The following is a 17293-nucleotide window of genomic DNA, read 5'->3' as shown; positions in this document are numbered from 1 at the left end:
CTGGAAAGGATTTGTTTGGGGGAGAAGGATTATGGCGATGGCGGCTGCGTCGTTCAACGATATTGAAAGAGCTCAGCAGATGTACCGTGACGGGAAGCATGAGGATGCTTTGGAGTTCTATACAGAAGCACTTGCGATCTGGGATACATTTTGCATCTGGAAACTTCAAATATTTGACCCGTGCTGTTAACAATTTGGATGATTTTGATTAATTGTGTTAGGTGCTTCATTGGATTCCTTGTTTTTGAATTTCTTTAAAGAAAACAGAATCGAAAATATAATAGTAAATTCCATAATTTACACAATTACATAAAACCTTCATACTTAAACAACTCAGCAGCGAGAGGAAGAAGAAAAGAAGAAGAAGAGGCTACAAACAAAGATTGCAAGGGGAAAAAGAAAAGTTACGAGCTTAAGACTTGGTCTTGAATGGGATGGCCCTGATGACAATCTGGTGGTAGACTGCAGCAAGAGCAGCACCGATGAAGGGACCAACCCAGAAAACCCACTGTAAATAAGAAAAAAGAAACAGTTAGAACACATCTGATGTAAGTCAAATAGAGCAGGTGAATTGATGGATTTGGAGTCTTACATGGTCATCCCAAGCATGGTCTTTGTTGTAGATGATGGCTGCTCCAAGGGACCTTGCAGGGTTAATGCCAGTTCCAGTAATGGGGATTGTGGCCAAGTGTACAAGGAATACAGCAAACCCAATAGGCAAGGGAGCAAGGATCTGTTATAATAAAAAAAAACAGTTTAGTTAGACTCCATCAACCAGATTTCCCATACACCAAGCTTGAAAGGAGAGCACAAAGTCAATAATGGAGTAAAGATAAAAAGATAGTGAAGGACAGGAGTAATGAAGTTGCCCTTAAATAATTGAAAGACATCAATAATATCACGTGCAGTGGGCATTTGGAGGATCAAATTTCCATTTTTTCAGGGTAAAGGTTCTGGGGGGGAGGGACCCTTGAAACAGATGCCAACTTTGAGTAAAAAGCAAGCATCCAAGGAAAAGCATGGATAACCCATTTTAAAAGCAGAGAAGCCTTATCTGGAGAAACCACTCAGGAATGAGAGTGAGGGTGGTCTTTCAACTTTATCAGAATTTGGAATATTGAGATGAGACATGGTGGTTGGAGCCTATTGTTTTCTTGAAGCAGTTTAGGCTAAGGCTGTAGATTCTACTAGCAAAGAGTTGCAGAAGACAAACAGAAGGAATTGCCGAACCAAAGGCCACAGGAAGGAAATCCACGACCTAGGAAACAAGATGAGAAGAAGTAAAATCTAATCTAAGTAGATTGGAGAAACTATCAAGAACATAGAACAAGATTCAAGAATTAGTCAGCCGAGATGGCATATTATCAGAACAAGAAACCTTTTGAAAGACCAGTAAACAAATTCAACACTTGAAGAACTCAGATCACTATAAAGGAAGAAGATTCGGTTTTTTAACTAATACTTACAGGAACATGAGAATCCCTGGCGTTTCTCTTGGCATCGGTGGCAGAGAAGACAGTGTAAACAAGAACAAAGGTTCCCACAATCTCAGCACCAAGGCCATCACCTTTGGTGTAGCCATGGGCAACCACGTTGGCACCACCACCAGAAACCTCGTAAGAACTCTTTCCAAAGCCCTTGACAACTCCAGCACCACAGATTGCACCCAAGCATTGCATCACAATGTAGTAGAGGGCTCTGGTGAGGGAAAGCTTTCTGGCCAGGAAAAGCCCAAAGGTAACAGCAGGGTTGATGTGTCCACCTGAAAGGAAGACAACTCAGAAGCATGAGATTCAAAATCAGAAAACCAAAACGTTCCCCTAGTAGTCAACTTGACCAATCCAATCCGGTACAAAATTATGAGGACAGAAACAAAAACAAAAGGGCCTAAGTTTGTAGGAAAACTGATACAGAAGAACAGCAAATATATTTAGCAGATTTTAAGCCATATAGCAGAAAAAAAAATAGCAGATTATAAAAGAAAAAAGACAGAAAGGACCAAGTTCGTCTCAGAAAGACACAAAAAAAGGAGAATTCTAGTTGATTAGCAGAGAAATCGTCCCAACATTAAAAAGAAGAAAACAGAAAATAAAGAGAATTTTTTTTAAAAATTTATCCCCAAGCAGAGAAAGAAAAAAACAATTTTTTACCTGAGATCCCAGCTGTGCAGTAGACCAAGGCAAAGATCATACCACCAAAGGCCCAAGCAATCCCCTGAATACCCACCGATGCACATTTGTTGGGAGCTCTGTTAACCCCCATCACGGTCAAGATCGTGATGTAGAGAAACAGGAAGGTAGCTATGAACTCTGCAATTCCAGCTCTCCAGAAAGACCAAGACTTGAGTTCCCCTGGCTCAAACAAAGGAGCTGGTGGAGGCTCCTTGTAGTCCTTGTCCTCGGTCTGTGCAGTTGTTCCAATAGGCTGCCTTTCAGAAAACTTGTTTGCTCCGAGCTTAACATCCTCTTCCTTGCCCTCCATATCTCCTCTCTCTTGTTTCTCTCTCGAAACTCAGGGGAACCAAACAGCCACTGAGACAAGCTGTGAAGTGGTTGGAAAGATGATATAGGGGGTTTTTATAGATAAGGATTATCAGTAGATTAAAGTGGTTTTGTCGACTTTCTTCCGCTTTAATTATGAGTTTTTGGTTATATTTTTATTCTACAAAGAAAAAAACACAAGTGGATCATGTTTGGTAGGGCCTTGACAGGCAACACTGTGAAGGACTGAAACCATTTAATTTCTGGATTATTCCTTACTAGACCTCTCTAAAATTTTCTTTTTTCTGTAACAAACCAGACCTGCTAGATAAAACGGAACTTAGCTACATGGTAAATCAAAACAGAGTTAACTTATGCATGGTGGGTGGGTATTATCCATAGTTTGATTTCTGATAAGCTTCATTATCTTTCGTTTTTTTTCTTTTTTTGGTAAGAATCTCATTTTTTCTTTGGTATGAAATACCTACTTTCTGGTTCTTACCGACAAAGAAGACAATAATTTTAACCGGGCAAAATACAATCAAGAAGGTTATCTTTTAACTGAGAAAACTGTAGATCTGTCAAAATACAGACAAAGGAATTTCTGGGCAAAACATCCTAGAGTCGCAAACAGTATAAGATTTTATTCAGTTTTTGATCGACTAAAAGGATTATAATGAATTAAGGAATATCCTCATCTGCTTACATTTTGATTAACCAGGGAGATAATATTAAAGAAACGATTTGTGGGTATTTGTGGGGTTCCATGACAGCTCGTCTGCCGCAAATTGTTCTGGAAAGGAGGCAGAGGGATGTTGACAGAGAAGGTAGGAGGATGTTGCTTTGTCGTTATCTCTTTTTGCAGACATTTTACCTTTTCTCCAGCTCTCTCACCAGGTCTGTGCGTAAAGAATGTCAAAGTTATCTTTGCTTCTAACTCATTCTAGATTCTTCCTTTTAACCCTCCTTTTCAAGTGAAATCGGAAGTCAGGAACGGCTCTCTTCATCTCCCAACGGCACATTGTTGTCAACATAAACATCAGAGATTGAAATTTTCACAAAATAAAATTGATATAGCTGAGGGATTTCGGTGGGAGAGAGCCGGAATCCACTACAAATCTCTACTATTGTGACCGTTAGGAAAGTGGAAGCCCCCACTCGTTGGCACCAAAAAAAGAAATCCGAAACCATTCTCTGCAATTTTTTTGAGTGTTTACACTGTTTCTCCGGTAGTCGTTTGATGTTGTCTGGTTCGTAAGTCTTCGTGCTCGCGAATCTTAATACCTTTGTGCAGATACCCGCCACGTACCTTCTGTTAATCTTAATTCTGATTCTTCTTCCCTTCTCATCTTTCTCAATCATCGCCCTTTTGCCCCGTGATTCCGACGAAGCTTCGTGCATTTCTGTCCGGCGTCTCCCATTGAGAAAAGAGGCCTTCGTTCGTTCAAAAGTTTGTTTTTTTACTTCATTTTTAACCTGTTAAGCCCACGACAGCGAGGTAGCTATTTTTTATAATGTGAAATTACTTTAACACCCTCGTATGTTTATTCACAATTCTACCTTTAGTTTAAGAAAGATTTTTTCATCTACTAAGATTTTGGGTTTAATAATTAAAAAAAGGAATGGTAATGTTGTGATTTTTTCATCTAAATTGGTTATCCTTCTACCAAATCTGTAATTAGGGATAACAAATTTTCCTAATTACCCAATTAACCTATTTACTCATTAATTATAAAAATTAAAAAAGATTTTTTTTCCCGTTTATGAATTCGGGCTAATTTACCCGATTACCCGTCACCCAGTTTATTAACAAAATAGATATAGATAATGGATTTTTCGGTTCTATAGAATATGAATTTGAGTTAATTTACCCGATTACCCGTCACCCAGTTTATTAACAAAATAGATATAGATAATGGATATTTCGGTTCTATAGAATATGTATGCAACCTAGAAGAAGCAAGAGAGTAGAGAATAATAAACTATTTTTAATAATTTTTAATAGTTTTTTCGTTTTAAAATAAATTTATTATATTTATATAAATATTATGTGATGTTGTAGTTTAATTTTAATTATTTTAAAATATTTATTACCATGTTTATATAGTTTTAAAATAATATAAAATTAAATTATCTATTTATATATACGTTTACTTATTTACCCATATGTAAACGGGTAAGAAAATCATATACAAAGTAAGCAGTTATCCATACGGGTGAGATGAGTAACAGAACAAAGGTATGGTAAATAGAGTGGATAATAGAATACCCATTACTTGTTTCATCCATTACCCATTTACACCCTTACCTCAAATAACTTCCACTAATTGACATAATTAAGGGTATTCTTATATAAAAATGGAATCAGGTAATGCCTATTGTTTATCGGTTTACCTATTTATCGATAATGTAAGGGTATTCTTATAATTTTATATACTTAGGAGGATATTGTTATTTATTTTATTATATAATTTTTTACTACCTTCATATATTATAAATATGTTCTTATTTTTTAAAAATTTCAAGAATTTTATATATTATTATTATTTATTTACCCGTTACTTATTTCATATAATTGGTATATGGTTCATAGACCTCATACATATATGTGGGAGTGGCCCACTTATGACATTCATGACCAGACAATTCAATCCTCAGGGACAAATAACCTCTAAGTGGACCCTACGACAACATCTGTGACAAAGAAAGCAACGAAAGGGCACCCTCACCAAAACCCCCTAATCCTCATCTTGGTTGCCACGTATAGACTGTGATTGTCCTACGTCAGCAAAGACGTTTACCCACGTGTAGCCATCTGGCTTGTATTGAGAGAGGAGAAATTTGGAAGAATGGAGAGAGACTGCAAAGCTGTTTGGTGGGTAGATAATAATGAGAGAGGATTATCTAAAATTAATTAAGGATAAGAATAATGCTTAAGAGATGATGGATTAATTTATGTGAAGATGATTTTTTTATATTGTAGGCTTTGAAATATCATAAAATTGAGGTGTCATTTGTCACATTAATTATAAAAATGATTGGTGGTATTGTAATTTACATGAGTTTTTTTTTTTAATATTTCTCATATGAAAGAGAAATGATTTATATAAAACCAACCTATGCCCAACATGAGTGCATTGATAAGAAAACCACAAGTAATAAAATGATTATTTTTTTATTAATAAAATTTTAGTTGTGAAGTTTAATGCATAAATATATTTTAAAAATATTTAATATTAAAAAATTGATATGAAAAAATTATAATTTTGGGTGTTGAAAATTATCAATTATTGGGTTTGCGTGGTATGAAGGTTGGGCAGGTATTGAAACATGAAAGATATGGCGAAACAGAAGATAAGTTTTAACTAAAAATAAATAATAGTGAATATCTATGTAATATATATTTTCATTATATAGAAGTTAAAAAATGAAGATTTTTTTATTTATAATATAAAATTACTCTAAATTTCAACAAAAAACATCATATATAGTAATTTCAATTAAGAAAATATGCTTTAAATTATTCTTTAAAATCCTTAATGTATTAAGGAAAGCAACGAAAGGGCACCCCCACCAAAAACCCCTAATCCTCATCTTGGTTACCACGTGTAGACTATGATTGTCCTACGTCAGCAAAGACATTTTACCCACGTGTAGATTGCCATGTGGCTTGGATTGAGAGAGGAGAAATTGGGAAGAATATGGAAAGAGACTACAAAGGTGTTTGGTGGGTAGATAATAATGAGAAAGGATTATCTAAAATTAATTAAGGATAAGAATAATGCTAAGAGATGATGGATTAATATATGTGAAGAAGATTTTTTTTCATATTGTTGGCATTTTGGCATTTAGATCCCTCTAGAGGTATGAACAGTGACAAGAACAACTGAAAATGAAGTTTCTCTACTCAGCAGCCCCATTAATGAGCTGCAGTATCCAGACAGGAACAACTGCTTCTGCTACAAAAAATCTTGTTTTCATCAGTTTACTTACTTCTAAGTTAAAAGAATTCCATGACAGTTTCTTTCTAGTAGCAGTGAAGAACAATTACCATCTGGCAATGAGTGTGATCTTGTCGTTCATTAATCTTTGAAGTGGGGTTTTCTACTATCTAAAACATTTAAGTAACCATGGCTTCAATCGCTTGATATGCCAAGAAGAAGACTGGACGATCATATTAGGTACCACAGAGTACGTACCCATTTATTTTAATATAAACTGTCGACAAGCTATTACACAATGCCATCTGCTTATTACAAATAACTAGTAGTAGTAGTAATAGTAGTAGTAGATGACTAGTAGTAGATGCTTAGGGTTCGTGATTCAGTGCCACCATGGAAGTGCAGTTCAACAAGTGCCCCCCGGTCCTCCAAAATAGAAGTGTGGGCCAATCGTGGCGACATCAGCCGGGTTGTCTCCTAACTTATAGCATTGTGGTGTTGGTGTAATTGGAATAATATTACTTGGGGCATCTACGAACTGCATGCTACTGTCTATCACCTTCATATTACTCATATAAGCTGCCTTTTTATAGCCTTCAGAAGGGAATTCACCACTCCCCATTGGCGCATAAGTTACTCCTGGGTTAACCAAAGAAGCAGTTTCTCCTCCCCACTGGATAGTGTCTGCGTAATTAGCTAGAGAGTTGAAGAGGTTCTCTGGCCAGTACCCAACTGATACATAACCATTACTGTCTTCGTACCCGAGCCACCAATGTGCAGGGCTGTTAGCCTTATACACGGAAAGGGTGATTTCCTCTTGAGTTCCATTGTAAGTAGAGGCAGCTAATATCATTCCAGGAGTTATTCTTGGGTGTACTTGGACGAACCCACACTTAACGTTATAGCAGTCTACGGTTGCGTAATTATCCGCCTGCCACACCATAGAGATATTAGTTGATGGTAACAGCGAATGATCTTTACTGAAAGATTAATGGGAGCTTTTTTAGGACTTACTGTAAAGTAAACGAAGAGGCGAACTTCAGTGCTGCCTCCATAATATCCTGGATATACCTGCAGTAAAGATAATCCACTCATATATGATAGAAGAAGCTAAATTTCCACGAACTGATCGAATAGATTAGAACACTTCGTTACTTACATGCCATCCGGCTTCTATAGTGTTACGTACAGGGCCACTATTGACGAACCATAACTGGGCTAGACTGAATACTTCATGGTTTGTGGTATTAATCACTGGCTTCCATACGTTTATTGTCACTTTTGTTCCATAGTAGGGGCCACCTAGTAATGTCTTCTGTGCATACTGAATGACACAAATGAAACGTAACAATTATTTGTGTAAACAATATATCTAAAGAACAAATTCGGAATTGTTTATAGGAAGGATACTTGCCTGATGTTTTGCTCCTTGGCCCAAGGGCTGGTAGCCACTTCGTCCATACTTGCTGTTGTAGTTCTCCACTGAACCAAATTTTAACAAGTCCTTCATGTGGACTCTTATCATTGGAACTGTTCCCAGTGGGCAACCTTCGTCGTCTTTTTCTGTCATCATGCTAATGTAGGATGAAGGCCTGAGCTTCTTCATAGGTGGAAATGAAGGAGGTTCGAGCTGTAACACGAATTCATTTATCAAAACTCCTGTACCAGAGAGTATCAGAAACCTAAAAAAATTATAAGCAAAAGGAAAAATTTGCACCTGCACTGTGTGGTTTCTGAGTAAAGGATGATCCAGAGATGGTTGTTTGTTTATATCAACACAATCGAAAACATCTCCGGCCTTGGTCTACTTCCATATGATGAAATTGAATGCATTAACCTTCAGAAAAAGTAACTAAGATATTTGAAAACGATAATAGGCAGCGTGCGTTTAGAAATTTCACCGTGATCGTCGTCACCGGGGGCTTGTTCACAGAAGCAAGGTATTTCTTCATCCGCACATACTCTTCCACAGATACATCAAAATCATCACAGAAGCCGTGGGAAACGAAAGCTAAAATGAGTAACAACGTGAATAAACTAATATTCATCAGACGATCCATGGCTACGGAGTCTCCGTGTAGTTCCTGCAAGTATCAGATTATTGATTCTGTAAGAAAATAACTACAAGAAACTTTTCGGCTTACTGCAATGAATGAACAAAACATCAAACTAAAAAGATAAACGACCTGTAGATTCCTACTAGAACTTCTTGCTATGAACACTGAATTACAAGGTAGCCTATTTATAGGAGTGGGACGCTTATTTTCTTGGTGGAGCGAACACAATTCTGGTGGGAAATTTATTTCTGCATTAAATAGCAAGATAGAACACGCGATCCGTTTAATTTCTTCCGGGTGGTCCGAGTAACAGTAGCAATTCGCATCGGCCATGGATATGACGGGAGTACTAAAATCTAAAAATACCTTTAACGGGACTAAGCTCTTATTGGCAGGTGATCACTGGTTTTATAAATGGCATTTACTCACGGAACCAATCTCATTATAAAACAAAAGTGATGTTATAATAGAATTATATGAATAGAACAGTTCTTTATGAACGATTCAAACAGTAGTGAAACAGGGATCATTGTCATGATAAACCAAGGAGTTTTCGTGAGACTGAATATTACCTTTACACCTCTTGGGCTTTTTTTCAACCATGTGATGACAGGTTGGTGCATGCATTGAATGCAAACAGGTGAGGTTTTATTGTCGTTCAGTATGCAGAGAAGGTAACACAAGGTGGTCCTTACTACGGAAGTTACCAATGCTGGCCCTGTACGTAACACTGTACAAGTCGGATGGCATGTAAGTAACAAGTGTTCTAATATACTCGATCAGTTCGTGGTAATTTAGCTTCTTCTATCATATAGGAGTGGATTATTTTTACTGTAGGTATTTCCAGCATTTCACAGAGGCAGCTCTGAAACTCGCCTCTTCGTTTAATTTATAGTAAGTCCTAAAAAAGCTCCCATTAATCTTTCAGTGAAGATCATTAGCTGTTACCATCAACTAATGTCTCTATGGTGTGGCAGCACCTGATTACGGACTCGGAAGCTGCTAGAACACTATCGGGGGTAGTCAACTTGAAGATAAAGATGAACTTCAGCCGCAGTGAAGTGCCAGACTTCAAGTCATCTCGATGCTTAAGGGAAGGTTAGTCAACAAAACGGAAATTTAAAGTTCATCTTCATCTCCAACATGAGCTTCATGTTAGTCATATACATGAACTGCATCTTTGGACTTGGTGTTAGTGTTGACGACTTCATGTGCATTGGAAAACAGTTTCCAGTGTTAGTGCCCCAACATGAGAAAAATATAAAAAACAAGAGAATCCTTAAACCCTAACAATATACTTATTTAAAACATAACCTTTAAACCCCAAATTAGGTAAAACATGCATTATTACTACACAAATAAGTAATTTAATGTATAATTAAAATATATTAATATAATCATTAATTAAATTAAATATTATATTATTTAATGATTACATTTTATTACACATTAATACAGTAATTACATGAACCAATGAAATACGTACATGATTAATTATAAATAATAAATAATAAATAACGTTATAAATAACAGAAACGAATGTAATAAATTTAATTATTAATTTATTAATAACATATGATATATGTTAACCTAAAAAAATGATTTAACAAGAAAATTGATCTAATCATAACTTTAATACACTATATATTTGTACGTAATATTAATTAATAATATATGTTCGTTAAATTTAAAACCATTGATTTTATTAAATAAAAAATAGGTTAATTAAACAAAAAAGTTGTCACAGCTCAGATTATTGAAAGGAAAAAGGTCGAATTGTCAAATAAAGAATAATAATAAATTTTTTATTTTATTTTATTTTCTTTTCCTTGGGTTCAAACATACCCTTAATAGCAAATATTAAACCATTTGAATATAGACAGACTCTGAATGCCAAATAAAGAATTTATTCGCTAACTGTACGTGCCATCCACAAATGGTTCGCCTTTCAACTTTCAACTTTCAACTTTCAACTTCCCTCGAGTGAAGTTGAACAAAATCTGCAATGGAGCAACTACGTCTTTTCAATCCCTCCACTGAACACCCAGAATTTAGTGATCCATGTCAACTTGGTTCAGCTCCGGGAAAGCACCAGAGCTTTCCATGTTGGCAGCATTCTTCTCCAGCATTATCAGAATCATAACATTAGTCAGAAACAGGTCTCGCAGCATCTAACCAAGAGTACCAAACAGAAGACCAACAAGCAGCAAGAAGATCACCATATGAACTTTTGTCAACATCTATTAAACTAGACATTAAATGACTTTGGGTCCAGGGCCTAAATTATTTCTTTAATTCTAAATGAACTCTGTAAAAAAAAAGCAGTGATTTTTTATTGATTGAAACAAAGCTGTAATCAAGTTTCTGCTGCATGCAAAAAGTGATTACAAAAATTGTAATGTATGTCAATATTTATTAATAACCTCATCATGCTTGGCTAGGCCAAAGCCTGTCTAAAACATCAATTATGAGTAAAGCACCTTTCAGTATCTTGAATAAAACCAGACTGCTTGCATTCATGGTTGGTTGCAACATGGGCCCAAGAATAAGAGTTGGGCAGACAGTCACAACGTCAAGTCTGTTCTTCTGTCCATACTCCAAAGCTTCACTTTCTGCTACTGTTTTTGCAAGGCAATACCAGTTCTAGTAGCACACAAATGGAGTGTTCACCTTAATCTTTTCCAAAACTTATAGACAAGACTTAGCCATTTACAGAACTGTCCATAAAACATGGTAAACAATGACATTCCACACCAATATAAAAAGCATAGTATCTACTTGATATCTACAATCAATGAGAGGAGCTCATCCTTATGATAGAAACTAATCCAGATTATAAATAGACTCTTTAACCATCCACTTGCATAAGAGAAACTAACCTCCAAACAGGGTCCAAATTTGTCTATTGATTGTAAACAAAATCTTGAACCATCTACTCGCATAAGAGAAACTAACCTCCAAACAGGGTCGAAATTTGTCAATTGATAAACACTTTTCACAACAAAGCATGATAAGCAAAATTCCAAAAATTAAACCCTATAAAGACGAAATTGAACTATAAATACCATAAACCATAACCCTAAACCCCCAAATTATGCATAGAAATTAAAATTAAATCAAATACATCTCTAAATTAATCGGAAAAAAAATTAGGGTGTAGGCTTATCTTCTGAAATTTGGGGAAAACCGAAGTTGAAGGGTGAAATCGAAGCCGAATGGGGAAATCGACGCCGAATCAAAGTAGAATAGAAGAAATCGAAGCCAAAATGTCAAAAATCGAAGAAAATTGAAATCGAAATGGGGAAAATCGAACGAAATCGGGAGGTATTTTGGGGGAAAAGAGAGTAGCGACAGGAAGAAGGAAGTGGGAGGCCGAGATGGAGAAGAGAGGGAGGCCGAGAGGGAGAAGAGAGGGAGGCCGAGAGGGATAGGAGTGAGGGAGAAGCTAGTGGGAGGCTGAAAGGGAGAGCGAGGCCGAGAGGACTTTCACAGCGAGAGGGAGAAGGAAAGGGAGGCCGATAGAGCATCTACACTTATTTAAAATAACATAAACTTAAAAAGATAAATAATTAATAGTTTAGATGAAAAAAAAATTGAATAATATGAACATAACATGAGCATAACCAATTCACTAATTGATATAATAAAAGAGGATCGGCCGAACTATAGTTTGACCATGACCTAGTCTCCTATTGCATGCTTATTGTCTACCAAATAATGTGATGACTCCTATCATTTAGTTAGGATAACTTTTCATGGAGAAGCGTCTGAAGACGCTGAGGGTGGATGACTTGAACATGCTACAATATGATATTATATCATTTGGAAAGCGTTTTCCACCTACATTCTATGATGTTACAGTGCTTCTATCAATCCATCTATCACAAGAGGTATTGATATGTGGTTTAGTGCAATATTGGTGGATGTATTCTTCTTTCATGAAATAGGACTCTATACAACTATACCAAGCTCGTGGAGCTTGTTTAAATCCATACAAGGCTTTTTTCAATCTTAAAACCTTCTGCTCATTGCCCTTCTGTTCATAGCCAAGTGGTTGTTTGACAAATACTTTTTCACTTAGTTCACCATGCAAAAAGGTTGACTTTACATCTAATTGGTAGATTGTCCACTCCTTTAGAGCTGTAAGAGAAATCACTAGTCAAATTGTATCTAACCGAGCTACAGGTGCAAAAACCTCAGTATAATCTACTCCATGCTTTTGAGTGTATCCCTTTGCGACCAACCGGGCTTTGTACTTATCCACTTTTCCATTCTCATTGAGCTTTGTCTTATTAACCCATTTACCCAAACCTTCTTTGCTTCAACAAGTAAGTTTGTCAACTCTTCGTATCATTTCTCTCTATGTCTTCTATTTCTACATCCATTTTTTTTCTCCACTTCGTACTTTTCACAACGTCACCAAATGAGACTAGATCACTGCTTGCAAACAAAGCTTGGTATGCAATATTTTCTTCCTCAGAGAGACCTTCTCCACTTTCATAATCTCTCATCCAAGCTGGTGACCTTCTGACTCTTTCTGCATTGCCATTACTCCTATTTTCTTCATTTGACTCATCTGAATGATCACCCTCTACATCTTCTGTTGAATTGTCACGGTGATCAGCCTCAATGTTTCCACCATTGTTATTTATTGGAAGAGATTCTTTGTCACTTTATCCTCAGTCCAGATCAACCGTAATAACTTCTTCATGACTCTTGCTCCAATCCTAACTGTTTTCTTCTTCAAAATTCACATCTTTGCTTACTATTATCTTCTAAGAAGCTGGATCATACAATCTATATGCCTTTGTTTCCTCACTAACTCTGAGTAGAATACATCTCACACTCTTGTCATCAAGCTTAGTCCTCTTATTATCAGGAATATGAACATGTGATATGTAACCAAACACTGAAATGATCAACTGATGGTTGAATTCCACTCCAAGCTTCTTTCAGAGTCATGTTTTTAACTACCAAAGTTGGACTTCTTTTCAGAACATAGACAGTCCAATTGACTGCTTCAAGCCAGAAAGTTTTTGGAATCTTTCTTCCTGAAAGCATGCTTCGAATTATATTCATAATGGTTTGGTTTTTTCTCACTGCAATTCTATTTTTTTGTGGAGTATATGCTGCAGTTAGTTGTCTATGTATGTCATTTTCTTTACAAAAATTTGTGAACTTATGTGATGTAAATTCTCGTCCACGATCAATGCGAAGACATCTTATATATGAACTAGTTTTTCTCTCAACACGACTCTTATAATTCTTGAAAGTAATGAAAGCTTCTGATTTATCTACCAAGAAATAAACCCAAGTTTTGCGGCTAAAATCATCAATGAAAGTGATTAGATACCTTTTCTTGCCTTTTGAAGTAGGGTTGATTGGTTTATAGATATTAGCATGCACCAGTTGAAGATTCTGAGAAACCCTCCATGTGCTTTCTTTTGGAAATGGATCTTTGTGTTGTTTTTCTACCAAACAATTTTCACATACCGTCGAAGGAGCTATAACTTGAGGCAGTCCATTCACCATTCTTTTTCGATGAAGAGTTTTTAAGCCATTGAAGTTTAAATGTCCATACTTAGAGTGCCAAATCAGAGTTGGATCCTCTGTAAGAGAAGAAAAACATATTTCTTCTTTTGGCTGTTTCTGACAGATAAGATGAACATTTTGTTTGAGGTCATTGCAGTCTCCATGATCAATCATCTCTCAGGATGATAAATTTTACATTTCCCATGCTGTATGAGAATTGCAAGCCCCTTTTCTTGTAGTTGTCCAACACTTAACAAATTAGTCTTCAGTTCTAGAACATAAAACACCTCAGTGATGACCTGCACAAGTCCATTCACCAGCATTCGTATGTTTATTTTTTCTATCACAGTCATGCTTGAATTGTCTCCCAACTTTAAAAAATTGCTAAAACTTGCATCAAGCATGAAGATAAGCTCCTTCTTGCCACATGTAACCTGAATCATGGAACCATAGCTCCTCTTTACTAGCTTCCTTGGAGTCCACATATGCCATTAACAATATTTCTTCATTAACTTCTACATAATGTGCGTTTGTCTTTGTCCCCTTTGTTGGGCATTCATATTGAAAATGTCCAACCTTATAACAATTATAACACTCAATGGTAAACTTGTCAAAATTTTGCCTACCTCGTCCTTTCCCTCTAAATCCGCCACGACCTTGTCCTCTTCCTCCTGATTGTCCTTCATAAGTAACCTTCAATGCTTGTTCTTCCACAACATGACTATTCATGCGTTGTTCATGCACTAGAAGACTGCTTTGTAGCACATCAATGGACAAGGTGTCTCGATCATTTGACTCTTTAATTGAGCACACAACATAGTCGAATTTTGTTGTCATAGATCTTAGAATATTTTCAAATACCACAATATCCTCCATTTTCTCACCATGAGCCCTCATCTTGTTAGCTATAGTAAGGGTTCGAGCAAAATATTCATTCACAGATTCTCCAAACTTCATGTTGAGCACCTCAAATTATTTTTGAAGTACTTGACGTTGTACATACTGCACCCGTGCCGTCCCCTTGTACTTTTGCTTCATTGACTCCCAAATATTCTTTGATGTATCCTTGTTCAAAATAGTCCCCAGGACTGATCGATCAATGGCTTGGAAGAGATAATTTTTAACCTTCAAATCCTTCAGCTTTGCATATGCAATCACCTTCTTTTGTTCTTTTGTGAGTTCTGCCCTTGATTCTGCTCTAAGGCTCCCTTCTTCTATCAAGTCCCAGTATTCCATGAGTGTAGAAAATTTTCCTTGATCAAAGTGTTCATTAAGCTTTGGAATTGCTCGTTGAACAAAACTATTGTCATTCTTATTGATTTTTTTTCTCTTCTCGAAACAAGCGCCGTTCTTCTCTCATCAAATCACAAGGCTCTCCTTATTTTTTTATTCCTCCTCCCCTCGAAACGCTCTCCTCCTCCTCGTATTTTTTTCTTCTCCCTCCTCTAAACGCTCTCCTCGTTTTTTATTTTTCTCTCTTATCTCCGCGAAACAGGCGCTGCTCCTCTCTCCTCAAAGCGGCGCTGGAAAAACGAAGACTGATCAGCCATTCAGCTGGGCCAGAACCCTGGCGATGGCAACGTCGACGCCGGCGAAGAAATCAGAGTCGTTTCTTCCGTCCAAAGTTAGGAAGCAGAATCGGCGAAGAAAGGTTTGAGGCTGCAGCAGGACTATTTTTTTTTTCTTGATGTCTCTCTTGCCGTCTCTAATTTTTGGGATCTCTGGGTTTTGGGAAGCTCTGGGCAGACAAAATACAATCAAGAAGGTTATCTTTTAACTGAGAAAACTGTAGATCTGTCAAAACACAGACAAACGAATTTCTGGGCAAAACATCCTACAGAGTCGCAAACAGTATAAGATTTTTAATCAGTTTATATCGTCTAAAAGGATTATAATGAATTAATGAATATCCTCATCTGCTTACAGTTTGATTAACCAGGGAGATAATATTAAAGAAACGATTTGTGGGTATTTGTGGGGTTCCATGCCAGCCCGTCTGCCGCAAATTGTTCTGGAAAGGACGCAGAGGGATGTTGACAGATAAGGTAGGAGGATGTTGTTTTGTCCTCATCTCTCTTTGCAAACATTTTGTGTTTTCTATAAAAGTTTATTTTTTAAAACTTTAAAATATAAGAATGAAGAATAATATTGTCGGGGTAAACTATTTATAGAATTATACAGAAATTAGGAAAGTGGAAGCCTCCACTCGAAGGCACAAAAAAAAAAGAGATCCGAAACCATTCTCAACAATTATAAATATGTTCTTATTTTTTAAAATTTTAAGAATTTTATATAATAATAATAATAATAATAATAATGATATTATTATTATTATTATTATTATTATTTATTTACCCATTTACTTGAATGATAATCAAAAACATATTAGAATAACTTATTTCATATAATTGGTATATGACATTCATGACCTGACAATTCAATCCTCAAGGGACAAATAACCTCTGGGCCCTATGACATCATATGTGACAATGAAAGCAACGAAAGGGCACCCTCACCGAAACCCCTAATCCTCATCTTGCTTGCCACGTGTAGACTGTGATTGTCCTACTTCATCAAAGACATTTACCCACGTGTAGATTGCCATGTGGCTTGGATTGAGAGAGGAGAAATTGGGAAGAATATGGAAAGAGACTGCAAAGGTGTTTGGTGGGTAGATAATAATGAGAAAGGATTATCTAAAATTAATTAAGGATAAGAATAATGCTAAGAGATGATGGATTAATTTATGTGAAGATGATTTTTTTTCATATTGTTGGCATTTTGGCATTTAGATCCCTCTAGAGGTATGAACAGTGACAGGAACAACTGATAATGAAGTTTCTCTGCTCAGCAGCCCCATTAATGAGCTGCAGTATCCAGACAGGAACAGCTGCTTCTGCTACTAAAAATCTTGTTTTCATCAGCTTACTTACTTCCAAGTTAAAGAATTCCATGACAGTTTCTTTCTAGTAGCAGTGAAGAATAATTACCATCTGGCAATGAGTGTGATCTTGTCGTTCATTAATCTTTGAAGTGGGGTTTTCTACTATCTAAAACATTTAAGTAACCATGGCTTCAATCGCTTGATATGCCAAGAAGAAGACTGGACGATCATATTAGGTACCAAAGAGTAAGTACCCATTTATTTTAATATAAACTTTCGACAAGCTATTACACAACGCCATCTACTTATTACAAAGCACTACTACTAGTAGTAGTAGTAGTAGATGACTAGTAGTAGATGCTTAGGGTTCGTGATTCAGTGCTGCCATGGAAGTGCAGT

General features: G+C 36.4%; 2 protein-coding genes across 2 annotated transcripts; both read right to left on the bottom strand.

Annotated features, from left to right (window-relative positions):
• Positions 1 to 269: 269 nt before the first annotated feature.
• On the bottom strand, positions 270 to 2558 carry LOC137938141 (probable aquaporin PIP1-5). The gene is made up of 4 exons (XM_068783132.1): positions 2151 to 2558; positions 1467 to 1762; positions 593 to 733; positions 270 to 508 (listed from the first exon to the last, which is right to left on the bottom strand). Exons 1-4 carry the CDS (start codon positions 2479 to 2481, stop codon positions 413 to 415), a joined length of 864 nt encoding a protein of 287 aa, XP_068639233.1. The 5' UTR covers positions 2482 to 2558; the 3' UTR covers positions 270 to 412.
• Positions 2559 to 6645: 4087 nt separating this feature from the next.
• LOC137938484 (protein neprosin-like) lies at positions 6646 to 8811 on the bottom strand. The gene is made up of 7 exons (XM_068783435.1): positions 8608 to 8811; positions 8323 to 8505; positions 8139 to 8225; positions 7836 to 8051; positions 7581 to 7745; positions 7436 to 7492; positions 6646 to 7352 (listed from the first exon to the last, which is right to left on the bottom strand). The coding sequence occupies exons 1-7, from the start codon at positions 8809 to 8811 to the stop codon at positions 6828 to 6830; spliced, it is 1437 nt and encodes a 478-aa protein (XP_068639536.1). The 3' UTR covers positions 6646 to 6827.
• Positions 8812 to 17293: the final 8482 nt, after the last annotated feature.

This window comes from Aristolochia californica, unplaced genomic scaffold, assembly GCF_029961685.1.
Source record: "Aristolochia californica isolate CCGP_79_NKW_82.1479 unplaced genomic scaffold, dmAriCali1.0.hap1 SCAF_8, whole genome shotgun sequence".
Taxonomy (NCBI): domain Eukaryota; kingdom Viridiplantae; phylum Streptophyta; class Magnoliopsida; order Piperales; family Aristolochiaceae; genus Aristolochia; species Aristolochia californica.
This window is presented reverse-complemented; position numbering and strand designations above follow the sequence as displayed.